At 46.1% G+C, this 26,484-nt stretch overlaps 1 protein-coding gene across 6 annotated transcripts in view; it reads right to left on the bottom strand.

Moving 5' to 3' along the window:
* Positions 1 to 386: 386 nt before the first annotated feature.
* Positions 387 to 26,484, bottom strand: part of LOC119963184 (hedgehog interacting protein) — a 286,709-nt gene continuing 260,611 nt past the window's right edge. For 2 of the 6 annotated variants that reach the window (XM_038791916.1, XM_038791918.1), the window contains exons 13-14: positions 14,822 to 14,950; positions 387 to 1,692 (exon numbers count right to left, since the gene is read on the bottom strand). In XM_038791916.1, the coding sequence (XP_038647844.1) occupies positions 1,484 to 1,692; positions 14,822 to 14,950 (338 nt within the window). In that variant the 3' untranslated portion in view covers positions 387 to 1,483. The remainder of the gene's footprint in view (positions 1,693 to 14,821; positions 14,951 to 26,484) is intronic. The other 4 variants (XM_038791917.1, XM_038791919.1, XM_038791920.1 and 1 more) reach the window with 4 other exon arrangements.

Below are 26,484 nucleotides of genomic sequence, written 5' to 3'. Positions count from 1 at the left end.
TGGTACCGGGCCAGCAGGTGCTGGAGGACGAGGCCGGGAGGAACCTGAGGACCAGTCGAAGGCTGCAGGACAAGTGGCAGTGGCGAGGGTTCAGCAAGCCTGGAGGGCCAGGAAGGCCTCATACTTGCTCGATTCACTTAGGACGTGGCCTGGTCTGTCAGCCCCCACTCCCATTTCCGGTCTCTGTTTCTATATAGTATCAGAAAACTATCCTGTGGGAACATTGAAAGTTGTAGAAGCCTTCTATGCTGAATTATTGTAGCTCTCATCAGAACTAATTCTTCCCACATCCAAACTCCCAAATCAGTTATCTTGATATGGAAGCTTGTAACTGATAACAGACTGTAATATAATGGTTATTAAGATTGATGATATATAGAAACAACTTTGACACAAAACATTTAATAATTCTTTGCATAACTATTTCCAGCAAATGCCTCACCTAACCACATATTAACTTGTTTCTTCTCATGTTCTGTACTCAGGTTCACAGTTAAATTGTTGCATTTAAGTGCTGAACATACATGGCAAATTCCAAAGGTATGGGGGACAGAACTCTACATTAATACAAATCCGGCGTGGAGTATTGCATGGTTAAATTGATACAAGGAGAATAAGATGGATCGTAGCAGGATATTTTTCTTTTAATCGAAAAGTGCTGAGGGTTTGCTGAGAAGTGAAATCGATGAGGCCAGGGCGAACAAAGAAAACAAATTAAAATCATGTCTTTCCAGCAGCAGTATGAGAGCTCATCCCTAAGCATCAAAAAACACACTTAGAATAATAATAACCTGTTCACTGTTGGCCTTGACAAACATACAGTACTCGGCACCGATGGTTCCTTTGTCAAATTGACATCAATAACTCCCCTTTCACCACTGGATTACAGCTTGATGAACATCAAGATAAGGGCCCACAAGGTGAGCCATAGCAGTTCCAGAGAACTGTCAGTGGTCAAGTGTTTTTGAAGCTACTGTATTAAAAAATATACTTTAGCATATTTGTTGTTTACATATAGCATAATAACAGATGCAATACAGTATGTAACAGGTTATGTTTAAAAATACAATTTATCAGCTCAATGGTCACAGTATAATACTGTATTCTTGAGGGCATTAAGCATGCATTTACATAAACAATATATTAGATTTTAAAAGAAATTATACATTTAAATGTCTTTTTTTAATCTACGTACACCAATTAGAATCCGATGAATGACAGACCAGTAATGAGCTTGCGCACTTTTCTGACCACTTTTCTTAGATATCACGGTTTCTAAAATCTCATTTCCGATATTACACATCATTTTAAAATAAATTTAAGGTTAGACAATAAAAACCTGAAGTAACCTGTTTTCCCATTTTTGAGCTTTAAAATCTTTTAGTCCCATGTAAAATATACATCAAAAAAGTAAAAATCATCTTGAAATGCATTTGTTCTTTTTCTCAGTGTGGAAGAAACTAAAAGATGGCTGGCCAAGAGTTTATTTATCCATCCCTTGTATCAGTCCTGTGTCTCGATGGTTTCTCGGTAAGCAGGTTTTTACGCAGTCTTCTTGGGAGCTGAATCTGTTTTTGTTACCCTGGCAACCGCTATAGAGAAACTGTTCACACTGCCTGGTATCCACGTTAAAGAACCACCGGCCTGTAGGGGCGTTGCAGTTCCCATCCTTTCGGGGTTGCTGGCAAACTGCTACCAAGAAAAGTAATGAAAAAGCAAATCTGAATAAACGACCAAATAAAATATCGTAAAAATCCAAGTTATTGATGATGAACCAAACAATTGTATTATTTAGGAGATAAATTCTGATTGTAGTTTTATAAAACTGCTAACATTTAATTCAACCACAATTTAAATAGACATTTCAGAGTTTAATAATAAAACTAATCATTTAACAACACTACAAAAGGGGAGTAACCTCTTGGAATCAATATAAGAAAAACAAATGATGATGGAGAAAATAATGAGACATAGAATAAATAATGAAACTATAAAGTGGGTGAGTAAGTTAACAAAGTGTTGGTCAGAATCTCTCAAAGTTTTCTTGAATCAGGAATTGTGCTGTTGTTTGTAAATTTGCTAATATCTCTCCTTTGTTTAAGAAGTGTATGTGAGGGAAAGCAGGCCTGTTAGTTAACATCAGCTGCGTGTCAGAGATGCTACTGAAATCTATCATTAGGGATAGTAACTGAGCTCTTGAACAAATATGAGTTGGAAAGAGCCAGCAGGCTTTGTTAAGGCTAAATCATGTCTGATTAGCCTACCTGCATGTTTTCCAGGAGGTTGCTAAGAAGGAATTTTTTGTGGATGGGTTCTATATGGGTTCCCTGAAGACAGTGTAAGTTTCCACACCAGATTATTGGAAACAATGAATGTGCACAGAAATAAAAGTAGTCTTTTGATTTGGGTTGGAAATTGGCTAGAAGGCAGAGGACAGATGAAAGGTACGCACTCTAATGGTGGAAGGTGACTGGTGGTGTTTCCCAGGGATTTGTCTGGGACTTCAACTGTTTTTATTAATGGCTTGGATATAAAACATAAGAACAAAAAAACTAGGAGTTGGAGTAGACCATATTTCCCATTGAGCCTGTTATGCCATTCAATATGATCATTGCTGATCTTTTCCTTCAACTCCACTTTCCCACCTGCTACTATCAACATCGTATGGCTGAAGAAAAATGCAAAGGCTCATAGCCAAAGCCAACGCGGGAATATCTTAGCAGCCAGAATCCTGAAAGATATTTATCTGGATCGTTGGAAGTCAATGATACAACTTATGAGAGACAAACTAGCTGGGTACAATGAGTCACCCATCCATTGCATAGTTACATTGACGTGAAATGCAGCTACTGCAAGTCTGCACAGAAACCACAAGTATTGTACCTGGTGAACACAAGTGGACCAGTATTATCAGAGTAGCCTCATGGATGAATATTGTATCCATACATGAGATCATCAAGATACCAATCATGAAGTCAATCCATAACCTACAAGAGATGTGGCCAGACAGATTTGACACCATGCGGAATGTCAAAAGTAATGCTGTACAAGATGCAATTCCAACTCTCCTAGGATGTGCAGTGTGCACATACAGGAAAAGCTAAAAAGTGAGTTGGACATCCTGTGAGTTGGAAAACCTGAAGTGTAATGGCATTACTATCATGTGCATCAGCAGATCGAATGGTGCAGTTCCATCACATGCGTACTGAAAGAAAGATGGCCCAATACGGCTATACTTGGTCCTAAGACCATCTTGCTCAAATGAGGTGCCCACACAAGATTTGAGGAATTGAATCTCAAATTCAAGGGGCTGGATTCTCCGCACCCCAACATCAAAATCGCGGCTGCTGCGGGGGCGGAGAATCCATTTCCCCACACGGAATTGGGACCGGCGTCTGTTCCCCGATTATGCGGGCCCCGAAAAGTGGCATACTCGGAGAGTGTGCCACGCCGCCCAGCACCTACCTGGGACCATTGCTGGTGGCTCACTCTGCCCCTGACCGGCTGAAGTCCTGACGGCGTGCATCTAATGTGGTCCAGCCGGTCTGGGAACTAGCGTGGTGTCCGCAGCCACCCTGGTCGGGGACAGGGGGAGCCTTACACGCGTCCGGACAATGTTTGTGCGAGCGGTCAAGGTAGGCCGCGCGGCCGATCGGGGGGTTTATTTTCAGGGTCCAGCTCCGCGGTCAGAGCCTGCCATGGAGCACAGCGCGTGCGCTTGTGCGGCCTCCTACCCGGAAGTGCCGGGCCTGTATCTGCAGCAAAAGCTGCTAGACCTACGCCGAGTCCCTGCTCACCCCTGCAGGGTAGGAATATGTGGCCCTTTCACGCCAGTTTTTCTGGCGTGAAAGTCCACAGCACTGACGCTGGCGTGGGGACACAGTCCCAATTACGTTGGATGCCAAACACTGACATGTATTGGTTCATTTGGCAGAGGGATCTCAAGAAACCACCACTCTCAGCATGTCATTTAGAAGATGCTGCTTCTAGAGATGACCCTTTGGTATCCATCAGCCAGGATCTGTTCCACCATGAAATATAGAGAAAATTACAGAAAATATTCCTGGATGCGCATGCATCACTGATGATATTGCAGTGACAGGCAAAACCAAAGAAGAGCATGACCAAAATCTCATTCACTGGTGGCAGCAACTCATCACAAAGGACTCATCTTCAACAGCAGGAAAACGTGAGTCAGACTAACTTTTTCGGCAAACTTGAAGATGTACGAAGCATGCCTCCTCCCAGGAGCATGCCTCCTCCCAGGATAAAGAGGGCTTGCAGCGATGCCTCGGATTTTTCAACTTTTTTGCACCAAACATACCCAAATTCTTCCATCAGGCAGGAGATACAAAAGTCTGAGAACACACACTAACAGATTTGAAAACAGCTTCTTACTCACTGTTACCAGACTCCTGAATGACCCTCTTATGGACTGATCTGATCTCTTCACACATCTTCTCTACTGAGTAGTACTGCACTCCTGCATGCTTCACCCGATGCCTGGATCTATGTATTTACATTGTGTATTTTATGTTTGCCCGATGTATTTTCTTTTCATGTACGGAATTATATGTCTGAACTGTACGTAGAACAATACTTTTCATTGTACACGTGACAATAAATAAATCCAATCCAAATTTGCTGACAGTGCATCATCACTTAGAGAGCTGCTAAGGAAGGATGTTATGGCAGGAGGACCATAAGTATGTGTTTGAGTCACTTAATCAGGCATTGTCAAGAGACACATAAGTTCTACAATGCTACGCCAAGAAAGGAGATGATCTTAGAAGACAACGCATCTAAAAAGAGATAGGATCATGCATTATGCAAGATGGCATTTGGTTTAAAAAGTCTACACAAGCACAATCCAATTATTTGAAGAGCACGAGACACTCACGCTGCTATTCAGTGTCACAAGGTTCCACATATACCTATTGGTAAACAATTCATAGTGAAAACTGACCACAAACCATGGGAAATGGCGTATGCTGCTCGCAAGCTGGTCACCCAGACTGCACTGATTTCTGATAAAAATACGTGGAAGGCCTTAAAATCTGTTGAAACCTGGTTACAAACTGCTACTTCAGACACACTGTTCAAATTACCAAATTTTAAAAATCCCATCAGTAGATGGCTTAGACATTGAACTGGAAGATGTGCTCAAGGTTGATCTGATGAATTTTCATCAATGCAAGTGCAATCAACTTTAGAAGAGAAAGCAAATGGCCTGTGACTGAAAGCATTATGAAGAATCAGCCTGATATGATACAAGAAGTGTCATTTGTTCTATGCGACACAGAGATAAATTAGGTATTTTAAGTGCTGTGATTTTCAAGGAAAAACAGGTGCTTGTACCCAAAGCTCTTCGCCAAGTCATACTGTCACAGTGACACCGGGGGCATATGGGTTTAGAGTGAACAAGATGCCCGCCAAGCGAAACTATGAATTGGCCAGGGATCAACTCCGATATCGAGAAAGCAGAGAGGATGTGAGAAGCATGCCAGAGATGCCAACCACATCAATGCAAAGATCCTCTGCACCCTCACGAAGTTCCAGGCACATTAGTCTAAAATTGCCAAGAGATTTATTCACTATCCATACCGATGACTTTCGCCTCGTCTATGACTACCTTTCCAAGTTTCCAATCATCAGACAATTGAAGGATACCTCAAGTTTGTCCATGAGTTCAGTTTTCAGCTTGATCGGTACATCTGTAGAGATCATATCAGACAATGGGCCACAGGCAGACTTTTTAGGGACATATGTGCTAAATTAGGCCTTGCCACACTATCTCAGTTCCAACTGCGTTGCCGAGTGAATAGTTTGTACAAGATCTCCATGTCACCATGTTACATTTAAAAGCAACATCTTTAGACATGGGCTTACTGTCACCAGTGGAAATCATGTTTGGAAGGCTGGTTAGGCCAACCTTGCTCGGCCATAACCTTCCCATTCCTCAGAAGTAGAGGAGAAACTTCTTGAAAAACAAGGGTGAATAAATCTGTGGATGACCAATATGCAGGTGTGTTCTCAATCTCCTTCCCACCAATAACTCTGATGGTGAAAAACTATTTTATAGTGGTGAGGTTGGGAACTCAGAAGAGCTAGATTAACGTCTTCATTTTTCTTCAGCAAATCAGAATCATACATTGGTATCATGTGCTTCTCATGTGAATTCTTTACTCTACATTATCGTAGCTGAACCCTGCCATTCCAGGAATCAATTTAATGAACCTTTGCTTAAACACCTCCAAGGCAAGTCCCTTCCTTAGGTATGGAGACCAAAATCACACACCAATGCGGTCTCACCCAAATCCCTCACCATTGTAGCAAGACCTCCTTATTGTTGTCCTCCAATTCCCTTGCAATAAAGGCCAACATACAATTTGCTTTCCTATTTGCTTGTTGTACCTCCATGCTAACTTTCCATATTTCTTGTATGAGTACACACACGTCTCTCTGAGCATCAATGTTTAAGTTTCATGCCTTTTTAAAAATAAGTGAATAACCTCACACTTTTCCACATTATTGTCCATTTGTCACCTTGTTACCCACTCACTTAACCTGTCCAAATCTCTTTGCAGCCTCTTTGTGTCTTCCTCACAACTTAAATCACACCTTTCTTTTTATTGTCAGCAAACCTGGACACATTGGGCGAGATTCTCCCATATGGGGAGAAATCGTAAGGCTGGCGTCAAATCCGGGCGGGTTTGACGCCAGCCCCCCCCCTTCCCGACCGGGAACCGATTCTGGTCCCCGGTCGGGGCTAGCAGCCCGACGCCGTAAGCTCCGGCATCACGGGCTTAACAAATTTCGTTAAGCCCGCTTGCCCGAGTTAGCGCCGGCTGACGCATCATATGACGTCAGCCGCGCATGCGCGGATTGGAAGACTCCAACCCGCGCATGCGCGGATGACGTCATCGTGTATTTGCGCGAAACCCGTGCATGCGCGGGCCGGGATGCCCCTCAGCCGCCCCGCGAATGGATACTGCGGGGCAGCGGAAGGACAAATAGTGCGCGGGCATCGGGCCCGCTGCCCGCGATCGCGGGCCCATGGCACCCTTGGCACGGCCGTGGTACTGCCGTGCCAATCGGTGCCATGGTTATAAAATGCAAGTGTCTACGGTAGTTTTTATGAACGGCCAGACCAGGTGTGTTTGCCGTTCGTAAAAACAGCCGTAAAGGGCTGGGAACTCGGCCCATCTATCAGCTGTGAATCGCTGCCGGCCGTAAAAAAATGGCGGCAGCGATTCGTGTCGGGAGTTGGGCGTGGGGGGGGGGGGAGATTAGCGGGAGGGTGTCGGAACAGCGTGGCCGTAAAATTTTATGCGCCACGCTATTCTCCGCACCGTCGGGAGTGCGGAGAATCTCGCCCATTACTCTTGGCCTCTTTGTCTAAGTCATTAAAATAGATTATAAATAGCTGAGGCTAGTACTGATGCTTATGACAGTATTACTATTTACAACCTGCCAATTTGAAAATATATTATTTATCCCTATTCTCTGCTTCCTAATTAGTAGCCAATTCCCCCATCCATGCCAATATATTTTCCCCAATTCTAGGAACCCTCGTCTTGTGTTTTTACATTAAAAAAAAATTAATTTACGGGATGTGGGCATCGCTGGTCAGGCTAGTATTTATTGCCCATTCCTAGTTGCCCTTCAGAAAGTGGTGGTGAGTTGCCTCCTCCTTCAGTGAATTGTTTAATCACTTAGCTCTCTCTAATACTTGCTACTTATGCTATTTGGCACACAAGTAGACCTGTGTTGTAGCTTCACCAGGTTGACACCTAATTTTTCTCTTGGCATGCTCTCCTGCACTCTTCTTTGAACCAGGGTTGATCCCTTGCTTGGTGGTAATGGTAGAGTGGGGAAATGCCGGGCCATGAGGTTGCAGATTGTGGATGAGTACAATTCTGCTGCTGCTGATGGCCCACAGTGCCTCATGGATGCATAATCTTAGGTTGCTAGATCTGTTTGAACTCTATCTGTTTATCACAGCGGTAGTGCCACACAACACGATGGAGGGTTTCCTCAATGTGAAGACTGGTCTTTGTCTCCACAAGGTCTGTGCGGTAGTCACTGCGACCGATACTGTCATGAACAGATGCATCTGTAGCAGGCAGATTGGTAAGGATGAGGTCAAGTGAGTTTTTCCCTCTTGTTGGTTCCCTCACCACCTGCTGCAGTCCCAGTCTAGCAGCTATGTCTTTTAGGACCTGGCCAGCTCTGTCTGTGGTGGCACTGCTGATCCACTCTTGGTGACGCATTGAGGTTCCCCCACCCAGAGCATATACTGTGCCCTTGCCACCCAATTATGTGCGCTTGACACCCTCACTTCTTCCTCCAAGTGGTGTTCAACATGGAGGAGTACTGATTCATCAGCTGATGGTGGCCAGTACATGATAATCAGCAGGATGTCCTTGCCCATGAGACTTCATGAGTCAATGTTGAGAACTCCCAGGGTAACTCCCACCCGACTGTATACCATTGTGCCATCAGCTCTGCTGGGTATGTCCTGTCCCCGGATGGGGATATTTGAGAAATGGTGACAGTGGTGTCTGGGACATTGTCTGTAAGGCATGATTCTGTAAGTATGACTATGTCTGTCCGGTTGTTGCTTAACTAGTCTGTGAGACAGCTTTCTCAACGTTGGCAGAAGCCCACAGATATTAATAAGGAGGACTTTGCAGGGTTGGCAGGGTTGTTGTTTTCGGTGCCTGGTTCGATGCTGGGTGGTCCGGCCAGTTTTATTCCGTTTTTGTGTTTTTGTAGTGGTTGAATACAACCGAGGGGATTGCTAGGCCATTAAGAGGACGTTTAAGAGTCAACTACATTGCTGTGGGTCTGGAGTCACATTTAGGCCAGACCAGGTAAGGATGGCAGATTTCCTTCCCTAAAGGGCATAAGTGAACCAGATGGGTTTTTACGACAATCGACAATGGTTTCATGGTCATCATTAGACTTTTAATTCCAGATATTTTATTGAGTTTAAATTTCATCATCTGCCGTGGTGGGATTCGAATCCTGGACCCCAGATCATTATCCTGGGTCTCTGGATTACCAATCCAGCGACAATACCACTATACCACTGCCTCCCCTTTGTGCAGCAGCCTATTGAATGCCTTTTGGAACCCTAAATATACTACATCTTCTGGCTCCTCTTTATCTACTCTACTAGCTACATCCAAAAAACTCGAATAAATTTATCAAACACAGTTTCCCTTTCATAAAACCATGTTGACTCTGTATCATTACACTACAATTATCTAAGTACATTATTTATTTTTTAAAAAATAAATTTGGAGCACCCAATTCTCTTTTTCCCAATTAAGGGGCAATTTAGCATGGCCAATCCACCGACCCTGCATCTAAGTACATTATTAAGACTTCCTTAATAATAGATTCTACTATTTTCCCAATGACTGATGTCAGGCTAACTGCTCTGTAGTTCCGTCTTCTTTCTCACTGCTTTCTTGAATAGTTGTCTCACATTTGCTAATTTCCAATCCTCTGGGACCCTTCTAGAATCTTAAGGATTTTGGAAAGTCATAATCGGTGCATCCACTATCTTAACAGCAAGAAGTCTTACAACACCAGGTTAAAGTCCAACAGGTTTGTTTCAAACACGAGCTTTCGGAGCGCAGCTCCTTCTTCAGGTGACTGGAGAGGTATGATCCAGAAACATTTATATAGAAAATTAGAAACTTAAGTTGCATTTAAGAGATGATTATACAAACCAAGGATCACAACATATTGTCTATATAAATGTTTCTGGATCATACCTCTCCAGTCACCTGTAGAAGGAGCTGCACTTCGAAAGCTCGTGTTTGAAACAAACCTGTTGGACTTTAACCTGGTGTTGTAAGACTTCTTACTGTGCTCACCCCAGTCCAACGCCGGCATCTCCACATCATATCTTAACAGCTGCCTCTTTTAAAATATTAGCATGTAGGCCGTCAGGTCTTGGGGATTTGTTGACTCTTAATCCCTTGGAATTCTCCAATCCTTTTGATGGATGCAAAATTACAGGCTGCAGACCCATAATTTCCTAAAATATACTAATATGTTATGATCCTTGGTTTGCATAATCATCTCTTAAATGCAACTTAAGTTTCTAATTTTCTATCCTAGATTCAAAGAGCTACAAATATTGAACATCTTCATAGCAAACTGTCAAAATTTCATTTCTTTGTTCTTTAACATTTAAGCTCACTTACAAGTTAAATGCAACATTTGTTAGAACCCTAACTATGACTAGGGACTACATAAAACTCTTGAGTTTTTTAAACTTGTGGAATAAACTTTTGTTTCAACTAACAGAGGATCCTTCATTTTTCTTCTGATATTGGACACATGGCTGAGAACATTAAACTTATTTTATTAAAGTTCTTTTACAAAATTAGAGTCAGAACGCTTGAAATCCATCTTTCTGTCAGAGCTGAAAGGATATTATTATAACCAATTGAACTAGCTGGGCACGGGGATAGTGTAGGGTTTGGAGGGAAGGGAATACCGGTACTATATGCTTTTTCAGAATGAAATATATGTTACTAATTACGTGACAAGCAGAAGGCTATGAAATTTGCATGTTTCTATTAGTTTTGTTTACTGTGCACAGGTTTTCCTCCCCTGCATATTTCTGGAAGATCTAGATTATGGAATTTTAGAGTACAAACAGGCCATTTCAAGACTCTTTTTCCCCTCATGGGTCACCTAATCTAATCCCCGTTTACTACTGACATCATTGGTGGAATCTTATAGTCTCGTTGGTGGTGAGCTTGGGGATGGGAAGGGCGTTTACTTAGACGGGGTGGTAGTGTACCTGAATCCCACCTCCATAAAAATTAAGTTCTGGATGGGACAGCCCATGTTCGAACAATGCCAACTGAGGCCTTTAAGTGGCCATTAAGGGCATCATCCCATTGCCTCGGGATTAATCCAGCTGTAAAGTGGGTGTGTTGCTATGTGCCCGTGCATGACAGGTGAACCAGTGTTTGCTGCTAGTTACCTCAGTGTGGGGGAGCGGTGAGGAGGCCTTGCTCAGTCAAAGGTAATCAGTGCATAAGGGACTGTAGATTTGGAAAGAGGGGGCCTGTTGAGAGCCACCCCTCTGCCCTTGCTTCTGACCCCTCTGCATCCACTCCCCATGACTTGCGAAACCCTTCCTTCCACATTACCATACCTGTAGCCTGGGTCCTTCACAATGCTGGGACTCTAGGAGGTGTCCTTCCAGGATCAGCTACACTGCTGAATGTGAGAGCTGCCCGCCTCTGATTGGCCCCTCGTTGCACTAAGTTTCCATCCCATGTATTCTTAAATATTCCCTCTTCCAACATTTAATTCACTTTCAACAGAATTTATGGAATCTGATTCAGCAACAGCTTTTAGCAAAAAATTGCACAAATTAACCACCTCTGTGTAAAGATGTTTTCAACACTTTCCCCTCAACTTTATGGTACTCATTTGTGCCCTTGTTATCTATCATCTTGCTGAACAGTGGAACTAATAAATAATTCACATGCGAATAACTTCATAATTTTGAATACCTCGTTTGTTCACCTCTTAACTTGCTCAACTCTAATGTAAAATGCTCAGCCCTACACATGTCTCCTCATAACTGTAACCTCTAACCCTAGAGGCATCCTAATGAATCTAGAGTGCACCTGATTCAATTCTATATCCTTGTCATAGTGGGGTGCCCAAAACTTCAAATAGTTCTCAACTCTGATCTAAAGTTTTGTACAAGTTCACCACAACCTCTTTGTTTTTGCATTTTATATCATCGATTGAAAGATCAAAATTCTGTTAAACATTTTAGATTATACATAATTCTGCCGTTGCCTTAAAAAGCTTGTTAGTGGGATTCTCTGACCCCCCCACTGGGTCGGAGAATCCCTGAGGGGGCGGCGCGAATCCCGAATCGCTGCCTCGATGCCGGCTGCCATATTCTCCGGCGCCATTTTTCAAGTGGGGGTCACGCCATGCCGGTCAGGCACCATTGGCAGCGACCCCCCCCCCCCCGGGCAATTCTCCGGGCCCCGATGGGCCGGGCGGCCGTCCGTTTGTGGCCAGTGCCGCCGCCGTGGGTTAGACATGGTCCCACACGGCGGGTCCTGGCAGGTAAGTCGGCGGGGGTGGTTCTCGGGGTGGGGGGGGGGGCACGGGGGGATCCAACCCAGTGGGAGGCCAACCATGGTGGCCTGGCCAATCGGGGCCCATCGATCTGTGGGTGGGCCTGTGCAGTGGGGGCACGCCTTCCTTCTGCGCCGGCCCCTGTAGGGCTCCACCATGGCCGGCGCAGAGTAGAACCCCCCGCACATGCAACAAAACACTCCGGCAGTTCCGTGCATGCGCGAAATCACACCGGCCCTTTGGCTCATGCGCTGACCCACGCACTTCCTTCGGCGCCGGCTAGCACGGCGCCAACCCCTCCGGTGTCCACCTAGCCCCGGAAGTGCGGAAAATTCCGCACTTTCGGGGGCTGTTGACGCCGGAGTGATTCACGCCGGTTTTCCGCCCGGCGTGGGGACTTAGTCCCCGGAAAGGAGAATCCCGCCCTGTGCATCTCCATATCATGGTCTCTCAGATCCTATGCTCTGTTAAAAATCTGTATTTAAAATGTATTTTCTTTTTTTTAAATTTAGAATACCCAATTAATTTTTTCCAATTAAGAGGCAATTTAGAGTGGCCAATCCATCTAACCTGCACATCTTTGGGTTGTGGGGACGAAACCCACGCAAACACGGGGAGAATGTGCAAACTCCACACAGACAGTGACCAGAGCCGGGATTGAACCTGGGACCTCACCGCCGCGAGGCAGCAATGCTAACCACTGTGCCACCATGCTGCCCTGTGTATTTTCATTCCTTATTTATTCTTTCAAAAAGTATTTCTTCACATTTTTTAATATTGATGTGCATTTGTCATCCTAATGAACTATCTCGCCCCTCTGCTATCTTTCACAACCCTTGTCACAATTCGTCATGGTCCCCAAATCGATATCACCAGCAAAATTTGATTCTGTTTTCACAAGTTTCAAGACCCGGTCATTTTTTTTGTTTGTAATATATAAGACAAAACTCAATGCTTACTGTTGAGGCCCATTATTCATCAGACTTTGCTATTTCAAGAAACTTTGCTTTGTGTCCTCTTATCTCTCTATCAATGAAGCCACCTCCCTTTACTTCATGCACGCTTTTCCCTATACATTTTATGTGATAATGTCTCAATGGAATGAAATTTGGATGGATTCTGTAAAAGGCTCAGCCAAGATTACTGTCCAGGCAGTGAAGATGAAAATCTGACCCACGTAAATCACATTCACTGCATTTCCTTTTATGCACAAAATAGTTTTATAAGGTTGGTCAAGCATGTCCTGCCTTACAGGAACTCACGCTGGCTGGCCCTGATTAGTTCATGTTCCTTAGTAATTTCAACCCATATTATGGATTCTTCGGTTTACCAGAAACTGATGTCCTGTGAAACGGTTGTTGTTTTCAAGCAATTTGGGCATATTTTAAAAAAATATATCATTCTGTGGCACTAGGCCAACCAGCAATACAATGCATAGTACATCACAATATTAGTTTGCTAAAATTAGAACCACATGGGTAATTCTGCATTGAAAGATTACATAAAAAACAAAGCAGGATATTTTAACCATAGTGCAGGCAAATGTACTGATCATTGAGTTAAATATATCAACATGAGAGTAATTTTACTCACTTACAGAGCTTTGTTCTGTTTGGATCTACCCACATGTATTAACCTTCATGCTGTGACATTCAGTCTTCTGACTGAGTATTAGGGTTGAAAAATTGTGCTACCAGGCATTTGAACACCAATTTTAAAAGCAGCTTCCACATGAAAACTGACACCTAGAAGTGTCAACTCCTGCTGGGGTAAGATTCCATTGGATGAAGACATCCTTCAACACTTTACCTAACTGAAATTCTGTGTGTTTGAACCCGAACAGTGATGTTAGCCAGCTCTTCACCACTGAGGGCATCATGGCTGATGACACCAACATCTCCTGTTTCCAAATGTCTACTCTGAAGCAATCGGCAGTAGAAAGGCTGGCTGACTCTCCCTTCTCTAGTCCAAGGGCATTGAGGCCAAATATGTATCTGTCATTTAATCCTGTTGAGGTCAACTAAAACAGCAAATATTTAAAAAAAAAATTATTTCATGAGATGAGGCTAGGCCGGTATTTATTGCCTGTTCCAAATTACCCTCATGAAGGTGTTGGTGAGCCACCTTCTTGAGCTGCTGCAATTCATCTGGTTCAGTGTTGTTGGGAAGGAAGTTCCAGGGTTTTGATCCCATGACTGTGAAGAAATATCAATATGGTTCCAACTCAGGATGCTGTGGGGCTTGGAGGGGAATTTTCAGGTGGTGGTGGTCCACTCTATTTGCTGCCCTTGTCCTTCTAGATGGTAGGGGTTGTGGGATTGGAAGGTGTTATCAAAGAAGTCAAATTGCCACATTATTCACCAGACCTTGCTATTTCAAGAAACTGCATCTTGTATTTAGTACACACTGCTACCACTGTGCAGCAGTGATGGAGGGAATGAGTGAATGTTTAAGATGATGGATGGGGTGCTGATTCTGCGGTCTGCCTGTTGAACTTCTTGAAAGTTGTTGGAGCTGCACTTGTCCAGGCAAGTGGAGAATATTCATGACACTCATGACCTTTATCGTGTGTGTGGTGGACAGGCTTTTTTTAACTGAGTCAGCTGAATCTCATGAACCAACACAATTTAATGCAAGCTATTATTTTAAAGGCATATATGTTATACTGGCAGTTGAATAATACCTGCCCTTGCCACTCTTTGAATGTTTCTATCCACTTGTTCGCACTGTGGTCCAGTGTAGCTCTCCTTGCATAAGCACATATTAGGCCTCACACATACTCCACCATGCCGACAAACTGGATCACACTTTGCTGTAACAGCATGAAATGAAAAAAAAAAACTTGTGTTAAAACATCTTCAATTATCTGAAGGCGACTTATCTTTAAACACGGCATTTTATGTGCACAAAAATAATAATATGATCTAGAAAGAAACTTGTTTTCTTGATTTGGAAACTGCAGTTCTGAGTTGTTGGAAATAGGTAATAAATCTTCTGAATTCCTGATCTGGGTCACTTAGTATGAGAAGTGTCAAGTCTAGGCCAGCAACCTCTCTGTTTGGGGATAGAAGATTCTGAACTACTCAGCTACTATCATTTGCCTCCTGGTGGTCATCATTAACTTTCGGCAGCTGCTTGGAAACGGGCCACTTGCCTGTTAGCAGTGAATGATGTGAGGCCATGAGATGGGGATTTGTGAGCGACATAAAACAGAAACAAGAAGAGGGTGTCTGACCTTAGTGATCTGCACATAACTTCTTAAAATTACAGCCTGAGGTTTCCCTATCATGCAATTAAATGCTGACTTTAAACTGAATATTTGAATGTTCGACATACTGCTAGTTCAGCATTAAGTAAAAAAAAACACTTATTTATATTCTGTACTTCATTATGTGTGTAACACAATCGAAGGAAAATGCTGGTGTCACTTTAGATGTTGATTCAACGTTGCATGACTTCCTTTTCACTTCATACAGCACCAGTTACATGGCCTATCTTGAGGCCTTTTTAAAAAAATAATTTTTATTCAGATTTTTCAACAACAAATTTTATCCCAACAAAGAAAACAAAAAGAAAAAACAGAAAGCCCCCCCCCCCCCCCCAATACAAGGCAATAAATTAACAAGAAAGAGTAATAAACATAGAACCGTAAGAACAAACCCCCATAACCGAGCCAAAGTCTCCCCCCCCCGGTTGCTGCTGAGATTGACCACCCTCTAACACTCCGCCAGGAAATCAAGAACGGGCTGCCACCGCCGAAAGAACCCTTGCACCGACCCCCTCAGGGCAAACTTGACCCTCTCCAGTTTAATGAACCCAGCCAGGTCACCGATCCAGGATTCCGTGCTCGGGGGCCTCGCGTCACTCCACTGTAAAAGGATCCTGCGCCGGGCTACTAGGGACGCAAAGGCCAGGATACCGGCCTCTCTCGCCTTCTGCACTCCCGTTTCCAATGCCACCCCAAAATTAGCGAGCACCCAGCCCGGATCCACCCTGGAACCAACCACCCTGGACAAGGTCCCCGCCACCCCCTTCCAAAAACCCTCCAGCGCCGGACAAGCCCAAAACATATGGGTGTGATTCGCTGGACTTCCCGAACACCTGCCACACCTGTCCTCTCCCCCAAAGAACCGGCTCAGCCTGGTCCCAGTCATATGCGCCCTGTACAGCACCTTTAGCTGAATTAAACTGAGCCGTGCGCAAGAAGAGGAAGAATTCACCCTTCCCAGGGTATCCACCCACGTCCCCATATCAATCGCCTCCCCCAGCTCCTCCTCCCACTTCGCTTTCAGCTCCTCCACCGAGGCCTCTTCCCCCTCCTGCATCACCTGATAAATTGCAGAGATCCTGCCCTCACCGACCCACGACCCCGAGAGCACCCTATCCTGAACCCCCCTTGGCGGCAATAGCGGAAACTTCGCCACCTGCCGCCTAAAAGCGCCAAAATCTGCATATACCTAAAGGTATTCCCTGGGGGGGAAACCCCACTTCCCCTCCAACTCCTCTAGGGTCGCAAACTTCCCATCGAGGAAGAGGTCCCCCATCCGCCTGATACCTGCCCTATGCCAGCTCAAAAACCCTCCATCTATCCTCCCTGGTACAAACCGGTGGTTCCCCCATATTAGGGACCAAACTGAGGCCTTCACCTCCCCACTATGACGTCTCCACTGACCCCAGATTTTGAGGGTAGCTACCACTACTGGACTCGTAGAGTACCTTGCCGGGGGGAGTGGCAGCGGGGCCGTCACCAGTGCCTCCAAATTTGTGCCCACACAGGACGCTGCCTCCATCCTCTTCCATGCAGCTTCCTCCCCCTCCATCACCCACCTACGAATCATTGCCACATTCGCGGCCCAGTAATACCCACACAGGTTGGGCAACGCCAGCCCACCCACCTCCCTGCCTCGCTCCAAGAATACCCTCCTCACTCTCGGGGTCTTCTGCGCCCACACGAACCCCAAAATGCTCCTATTAACCCTCCTAAAGAAAGCCTTCGGAATCATGATAGAACATAGAACAGTACAGCACAGAACAGGCCCTTCGGCCCTCGATGTTGTGCCGAGCAATGATCACCCTACTTAGAACATAGAACATACTTAAACCCACATAACCTGTATACCCGTAACCCAACAATCTCCCCATTAACCTTACACTACGGGCAATTTAGCATGGCCAATCCACCTAACCCGCACATCTTTGGACTGTGGGAGGAAACCGGAGCACCCGGAGGAAACCCACGCACACATAGGGAGGACGTGCAGACTCCACACAGACAGTGACCCAGCCGGGAATCGAACCTGGGACCCTGGAGCTGTGAAGCATTGATGCTAACCACCATGCTACCGTGAGGCCCCACTGGAAAAGAAACAAAAACCTCGGGAGCACTGTCATCTTAACCGACTGGACCCTGCCCGCTAGGGAGAGTGGCAACACATCCCACCTCCTAAACTCCTCCTCCATCTGCTCCACCAGCCTCATAAAGTTTAACTTATGCAGGCCCCCCCAGCTCCTGGCTATCTGGACTCTCAAATACCTGAAGCTCCTCTCTGCCCTCTTCAACAGAAGCTCTCCTATCTCTCTCTCCTAGTCCCCCAGGTGCACCACAAGCAATTCACTCTTCCCCACGTTGAGCTTATAGCCAGAGAAGTTACCAAACTCCGCCAGGATCCTCATCACCTCTGGCATCCCCCCCACAGGATCCGCAATGTACAGCAGTAAATCGTCCGCGTACAACGACAGCCGGTGCTCCCCCCCCCCGCACAATCCCCCTCCAGTTCCTCGATTCCCTCAGTGCCATGGCCAGGGGTTCAATTGCTAGCGCGAAAAGCAGGGGAGACAAGGGGCACCCCTGCCTCGTCCCCCAGGACAGCCGAAAGTCCTCCGACCTCCTCCCATTCATCACCACTCTCGCCACCGGAGCACTGTACAGTAGCCTCACCCAACTAATGAACCCCTCGCCAAACCCAAATCTCCTCAACACCTCCCACAGGTAGCTCCACTCCACTCTATCGAAAGCTTTCTCCGCATCCATCGATGCCACTATTTCCGCCTCCCCATCCGTCGCCGACATCATTATAACATTAAGAATCCGCCGCACGTTGACATTCAGCTGCCTCCCCTTCACAAGCCCCATTTGGCCCTCGTGGATGACCTGTGGAGCCACATCCTCCACCCTCCTGGACAGTATCTTGGCCAACAACTTCGCGTCCACGTTGAGGAGCGAGATCGGCCTGTAAGACCCACACTGGAGGCGGTCCTTATCCCGCTTCAAAATCAAAAAAATTAGTGCTCTGGACATCGTCGGGGGCAAGGTCCCCCCCCTTCCCTCGCCTCATTCAGGGTCCTCACTAAAAACGGGCCGAGCAGGTCCGAAAACTTCTTGTAAAATTCCACAGGGAACCCGTCAGGCCCCAGTGCCTTCCCTGACTGCATGCCCCCAACGCCTCGATTGGCTCCTCCAACTCGATTGGGGCCCACAGACCCTCACCCGCTCCTCCCCCAATCTCAGGAACTCCAGCTTATCCAGAAAGCGGTCCATCCCGCCCTCCTCCCCAGGGGGCACCGACCGGTACAGCTCCTCATAAAAGGACCTGAACACCCCATTGATGTCCCTTGCACTCCGCACCAGATTCTCTCCTACATCTCTAACTCCCCCTATCTCTCTCGCTGCCTCCCGCTTCTGGAGCTGGTGGGCCAGCATCCAGCTTGCCTTCTCCCCGTACTCATATACCGCCCCCTGCGCCCTCCTCCACTGCGCCTCCGCCTTCCGGGTGGTCAGTATATCAAACTCCGCTTGGAGACTACGACGCTTCCTCAAAAGCCCCTCTTCCGGGACATCCGCGTACCTCCTGTCTACCCTTACCATTTCTTCCACCAACCTCCCCCTCTCAACCTTCTGCCCCCTCTCCCTGTGTGCCCTAACAGATATCAGCTCCCCTCTAACCACCGCCTTCAACGCCTCCCAGACCACCCCTACTTGCACCTCCCCATTGTCATTAGCTTCTAAAAACCCCTCTATGCACCTACGGACCCGCCCACATACTTCCTCCTCCGACAGAAGCCCCACATCTAACCTCCATAGCGGGCGTTGATCCTTCCCCTCCCCCTCCTCCAGGTCCACCGAATGCGGAGCGTGGTCTGATATGACTATAGCCGAGTACTCCGCCCCCACCACCCTCCGGATCAGCGCCCTGCTGAGGACAAAAAAATCGATCCGGGTATAAGCCTTGAGAATAAGACATGGGAGAAAAACGAGAACTCCCTACCCCCTCAGAAACCTCCAAGGGCCTACCGGCCTCAGAAACCTCCAAGGGCCTACCGGCCTCAGAAACCTCCACGGGTCTACCCCTCCCATCTGGTCCATGAACCCCCTCAGCACTGTGGCCGCTGCCGGCCTCCTGCCCGTCTTGGACCTCGAACGATCCAGAGCCGGGTCCAGCACAGTATTAAATTCTCCTTCCAACATCAAGCATCTCCAGGTCTGGAATCCGGCTCAACATAGGCCGCATGAAGCCTGCATCGTCCCAGTTGGGGGCGTACACATTGACCAGTACCGCCGCTCCCCTTGAAGCCTACCACTCACCATTACGTATCTGCCACAGCTATCCACAAACGACAAGCACTTTCCAACCAGAATCGCCACCCCCCCGGTTCCTCGAATCTAGCCCCGAATGGAACACTTGTCCAAGCCACCCTCTTCTCAGCCTCACCTGATCTGCCACCTTAAGGTGCGTCTCCTGGAGCATAGCCACGTCCGCCCCCAGCCCCTTCAAGTGCGCCAACACATGGGCCCGCTTCACCGGTCCATTCAGCCCCCTCACATTCCATGTGACCAGCCGAATCGGGGGGTCCTCCCCCTCCCTCTGCGCTGGTCAGCCATAGCTCTCCCTCGGCTCACCACGTGCCCGCAGAACCCCCCAGGCCTGTTCCCCACGGTATCTTGAGGCCTTTTTGACCAGGGAAGCGAGGCAAGGTGGCTAACCAAGAGAACCAGAACAAATTTCCACTTTATTTACTCTATGTTTAAAAAAAATGTCCAAATTATTTTACCAAGAAGGTTGCAATGATAATTAGCATAGTTTAGAATTTTAATGGTGATTAAACATTTGTACACTCCGAGTGCCAATCTAAATGCTGGAATCCAGTTTACCTTTGGTGAAATTAAAGAAGGGAGTATGTTGTGTAATTTCATCTATTAGGATTATCTAGGTTTGAAAAATGAAGAATAGTGTAACTAAAGGTGAGCTTCCTACATAATTTATCCTTCACATATTAGTATCTTCTTTGGAGGTAAGAGGATCTATCTGCTTGCAATCCAGTGCAGTGACTAGCAACTAATATTTCAGCCATGCCACCATCATCAGCATCTACTCTTCCACTTGAGACAACAGATGAGGTTAAGGAGGGATTCGACACTGATTTTGAGCAAGTCCTAGCCCGATTCCCAGCAAGTGACAAACTGATCCTCCTTCGAGATTTCAATGTCAGAATTGGGTGGGACACAAATCTCTGGAAGCATTTGGTTGGTAAGGAAAGAGTTGGGAAAGCAAGCTTCAATGGTGTCTGCTTCTTAAATGTGACCAAAATCCTGTTCTTCCAATAAGACAAGCACAAGACCTAATGGCAACACCATGGTCCAAATACTGACACCTGCTCAACTATATCATCTTTCGTAGTGGGGCAGCACGGTAGCATGGTGGTTAGCATAAATGCTTCACAGTTCCAGGGTCCCAGGTTCGATTCCCGGCTGGGTCACTGTCTGTGCGGAGTCTGCACGTCCTCCCCGTGTGTGCGTGGGTTTCCTCCGGGTGCTCCGGTTTCCTCCCACAGTCCAAAGATGTGCGGGTTAGGTGGATTGGCCATGCTAAATTGCCTGTAGTGTCCTAAAAAGTAAGATTAAGGAGGGGGTTGTTGGGTTACGGGTATAGAGTGGATACGTGGGTTTGAGTAGGGTGATCATTGCTCGGCACACCACGAGGGCTGAAGGGCCTGTTCTGTGCTGTACTGTTCTATGTAGTGATGTCGGCATCACCCATGGCATGAGAGGTACTGATGACTGACTGCTGGACCAATAGCCACCTTATATGATCTACCATTTTCACCAGCCTGGGCACCAAACAACAGAGGCAACAAAAGCAATGCCAAAAGAACATTAAGATTGAAGGCCTCGAAGATCCCACCGTTCTCAGTGAGCACCTCACTTCCAACTTCTCAGCCTCCAAGAACCAGGGGCTACAATGTGCCAATAATGCTTGGTCGACCCTAAAGTCCAGCATAACAAGCACCTGGGAATTGCCCCATGGCCTCTCAACCAGGAAACATCAAGACTGACAAAAACAACAAGATACAGGACCTAATTGAGGGTAAGTGTAAAACTTTCACAGACTGTAAACTTCTCAACACCTCAAGAGAAAAGCAGCGTCTGAAAATGGTGGTACAGCATAAAACCCATCAAGTAAGGAACAAATGGTGGACGGAATTTGCATGGGAGATCCAATAACTCGAGGACACCAACAGCATGTGTGGTTTCTTCAGCGCTATCAAGATGATTTCTGTCCCAAACACTCAAGGATCCCTCTTGCTGAGAGCCAAGCATGGAGGGGAGCTCATGAAGGACATGGAGGCGAGTCAATGCTCGCTGGAGAGAACATTTTAAAGAACTCCTCAACTGGGACTCTGCTTTTGACTTCAATTCCCTTAATTCCATTCTTCAACATCACATCTGGCACAATCTCGGCACTACCCTGGTCCAGAGTGATGATTGAAAAGCAACTTGACAGCTGAAAAACAACAAAGTCTCTGGAGCTGATGGTATCACTGCCAAAATCCTGAAACACGAACATACAAACATCCATACATACAACACAGCGGACAACACTCCTGAATGGCTGTACAACCTCATATCCCTCCTATGGGAAGAGGAATGCATGCTAGGGGATCCCAAGGATACTGCGATCATGACTATATTCAAGAAGGGGGATAGGTCCAATTGCAGTAAATACAGAGGTGTTTCCCTACTGTCCACCAGATGGAAAATCATTGCAAGAATCCTCCTCAACCTCTTCCCAGTGGGCGAAGAGTCCTTTCCTGAAAGGCAGTGTGTTTTTTGCCCATCGAGATGCATCACAGACATAGAACATAGAACATTACAGCGCAGTACGAACCCTCCGGCCCTCGATGTTGCGCCGACCTGTGAAACCATCTGAAGCCTATCTGACCTACACTATTCCATTTTCATCCATATGTCTATCCAGTGACCACTTAAATGCCCTTAAAGTTGGCGAGTCTACTACTGTTGCAGGCAGGGCGTTCCACACCCCTACTACTCTCAGAGTAAAAAAACTGCCTCTGACATCTGTCCTATATCTACCACCCCTCAATTTAAAGCTATGTCCCCTCGTGTTGGTCATCACCATCCGAGGAAAGAGACTCTCACTGTCCATCCTATCTAACCCTCTGACTATCTTATATGTCTCTATTAAGTCACCTCTCAGCCTTCTCCTCTCTAACGAAAACAACCTCAAGTCCCTGAGCCTTTCCTCGTAAGACCTTCCCTCCATACCAGGCAACATCCAAGTAAATCTCCTCTGAACCCTTTCCAAAGCTTCCACATCCTTCCTATAATGTGGTGACCAGAACTGCACGCAGTACTCCAGGAGCAGCTGCACCAGAGTTATGTACAGCTGCAGCATGACCTTGCGGCTTCGAAACTCAATCCCCTTACTGATAAAGGCTAGCACACCATATGCCTTCTTAACAGCCCTATTAACCTGGGTGGCAACTTTCAGGGATTTATGTACCTGGATGCCGAGATCTCTCTGTTCATCTAGACTATCAAGAATCTTGCCATTAGCCCAGTACTCTGCATTCCTGTTACTCCTTCCAAAGTGAACCACCTCACACTTTTCCGCATTAAACTCCATCTGCCACCTCTCAGCCCAGCTCTGCAGCTTATTGATGTCCCTCTGTATCCTATAACATCCTTCAGCACTATCCACAACTCCACCGACCTTCGTGTCATCTGCAAATTTACTAACCCATCCTTCTACACCCTCTTCCAGGTCACTTATAAAAATGACAAACAGCAGTGGCCCCAAAACAGATCCTTGCGGTACACCACTAGTAACTGAACTCTCGGATGAACATTTGCCATCAACCACCACTCTCTGTCTTCTTTCAGCTAGCTAATTACTGATCCAAACCGCTAAATCACCTTCAATCCCATACTTCCTTATTTTCTGCAAACCTTATCAAATGCCTTACTGAAATCCATATACACCACATCAACCGCTTTACCCTCATCCACCTGTTTGGTCACCTTCTCAAAAAACTCAATAAGGTTTGTGAGGCATGACCTACCCTTCACAAAACCGTCTTGACTATCGCTAATCAACTTGTTCTTTTCAAGATTATTATAAACCCTATATCTTATAACCTTTTACAACATTTTACCCACAACTGAAGTAAGGCTCACAGGTCTATAATTACCAGGGTTGTCTCTACTCCCCTTCTTGAACAAGGGGACAACATTTGCTATCCTCCAGTCTTCCGGCACTATTCCTGTCGACAAAGACGACATAAAGATCAAGGACAAAGGCTCTGCAATCTCCTCCCTGGCTTCCCAGAGAATCCTAGGATAAATCCCATCTGGCCCAGGGGACTTATCTATTTTTACATTTTCCAAAATTGCTAACACCTCCTCCTTGTGAACCTCAATTCCATCTAGCCTGGTCGACTGAACCTGAGTATTCTCCTCGACAACATTATCTTTCTCCAGTGTAAACACTGACGAAAAATATCCATTTAACGCTTCCCCTATCTCCTCTGATTCCACACACAACTTTCCATACTATCCTTGATTGGCCCTAATCTTACTCTAGTCATTCTTTTGTTCCTGATATACCTATAGAAAGCCTTAGGGTTTTCCTTGATCCTATCCGCCAACGACTTTTCGTGTCCTCTCCTCGCTCTTCTTAACTCTCCCTTTAGGTCCTTCCTGGCTAACTTGTAACTCTCAAGTGCCCTAACTGAGCCTTCATGTCTCATCCTAACATAAGCCTTCTTCTTCCTCTTGACAAGTGCTTCAACTTCCTTAGTAAACCACGGTCCCCTTGCTCGACAACTTCCTCCCTGCTTGACAGGTACATACTTATCAAGGACACGCAGTAGCTGTTCCTTGAAAAAGCTCCACATTTCCATTGTACCCATCCCCTGCAGTTTCCTTCCCCATCCTATACATCCTAAATCTTGCCGAATAGCATCATAATTGCCTTTCCCCCAGCTATAATTCTTGCCTTGCGGTACATACCTATCCCTGCCCATTGCTAAAGTAAACATAACCGAATTGTGATCACTATCACCAAAGTGCTCACCTACATCTAAATGTAACACCTGGCCGGGTTCATTACCCAGTACCAAATCCAATGTGGCCTCGCCCCTTGTTGGCCTGTCTACATACTGTGTCAGAAAACCCTCCTGCACACACTCTTTCGAACTTTTAACCCTATCCCTGACCTCACTACTCTCAACATCCTGTACACTGGGACTACAATTTAGGTTCCCATCCCCCTGAGATTAAGGGCAGGATTCTCCGGCCATGATGTGCTCTCGCATCTCCCAGGGATCTTTGACGTCCTGCGAGATGTTGGACACTGAACCCTGTCCAAATGGGTGGGACCGAATGACGTTCGTGAAAGTAGGCCCCAATCCTACTTACGACCTAACTGCACGGGATCCAAGATATATTTAGATCTCATCCTGGATCTAGGAGATTTGGCAGGGATTTATGTTTCCAGAGGCTGGATTTTCCACTCGAAAGTGAGAATCAGGAGACGGATTCAATTCCTGGTCAGGAATCCACCTCCGTCAGCCAAGAAGCAGGATTTTTTAGGGACTTGAAAGCAAGCTTGCTGTCCAATTAGGCAGGCCTGAGACAAGAATGCAGGCTGGCCGAATCTGGAGGTGACAGATTAAAAGGCCCACTTCCATTCTCGTCCATCAGCCCAGATCTTCTGATGGTTTAGCGGCAAAAGTTATTCTATAGCAGAAAGGCCTCAAAATATATTTAAATTAATTTAAAAATATTTTAAAAAATATTCCTGAACAATTTAAACGATTTAAATGTATTTCCCCCCTAATAACCTCAGAAATCAGCCCTCCGGCCATATCCCCACTGCCCCTTGCTCACCCGAGATCCATCCACCCGCCAACCAGTAAACTCCCCACCCCTTACCAACCCAATCCCCAACCCGTCACCCAGCCATCGCACCCCCCATTCCCACCCTTCACCCAATTCCATGCTCGCATCGCCATTCCCACCTCTTACCCACTCAATGAACTCACAGGTCCTACGGCCCAGATTCCTTGAGGTTGTCTTCCTTATCTCTTCTCAGAGTTCTCTGCCTCTGCGTGTCTTACTCATGTCATAGAGAAAATGGAACTGCAACAACTACCCCCACACATAGATAAATGTTTCTACCCTTGCAGTTTGTGGAAAATATCTCCAAATTACCCCAGCAACTCAAAACAATGCTTCCACAAACTTTGCCTTAGTAAAAGTAAGCCAAATGCACCTCACATGTGGAGTCCTTTCAATATTCCTAGAACTGGGCCCATTTTACTTTGTAATGCTTACTATTTCAGGAGTGTTGAACAAAGTTGCTGCCCACACAACCAAATTTGTATTGACCAAATTTAGTAACTTGGTATTGAATCAGCCAGTTTGGTTCATTGAAGTCATGATAGCACAATTCAAGGTCTTTGGGTGCACACAGGGAAGAGACACATTGCAGTGGGTCTTTATGATACAACACAACTGAATTTGACATCCATAGTGTCTTTAAAATTCATTTTATTTGGTGAAGGTACTGCACAGTCAGGTAGGAAGTTGACTTGCTTGAGATGATCATTGCATTGCCCACCTGTGATGTGGACATTGCTTGAAACTTCTCATCCCAAGACTCAATATTGCCAAGACTTTGTTGTATGTGATAATGGACTGCCTTGTTCTCTGAGGAGTTGCAAATGGAGTTAAACACTGCAATCTTCAGCAAACAGTCCCACTTCGGACCTTGTGATGGTGGTACAGCCATCTTCCTTCGTGTTAGTTATGACTGCAGACAGGGTTTTACTTGGGCTCCTGGATAGACTGTAGTCCAGCAGAACAACACAGCGCTTATGGGAGAGGAGTCCAGGAAATCAAATGTGGGCAGAACAGCAGCTATTGATGACACCTGTGATAACCTTCACAAAGAATCACTAATCGGTCTCCCCATAGGACACGTAGAGCGCGAGTTACTGTGCTCGTGGGTGGAGTCCCGTCTGCTGGGACTCATTAGTGAGCCCTTT

The sequence above is a fragment of the Scyliorhinus canicula genome, chromosome 3 (assembly GCF_902713615.1).
Source record: "Scyliorhinus canicula chromosome 3, sScyCan1.1, whole genome shotgun sequence".
NCBI classification, from domain to species: domain Eukaryota; kingdom Metazoa; phylum Chordata; class Chondrichthyes; order Carcharhiniformes; family Scyliorhinidae; genus Scyliorhinus; species Scyliorhinus canicula.
This window is presented reverse-complemented; position numbering and strand designations above follow the sequence as displayed.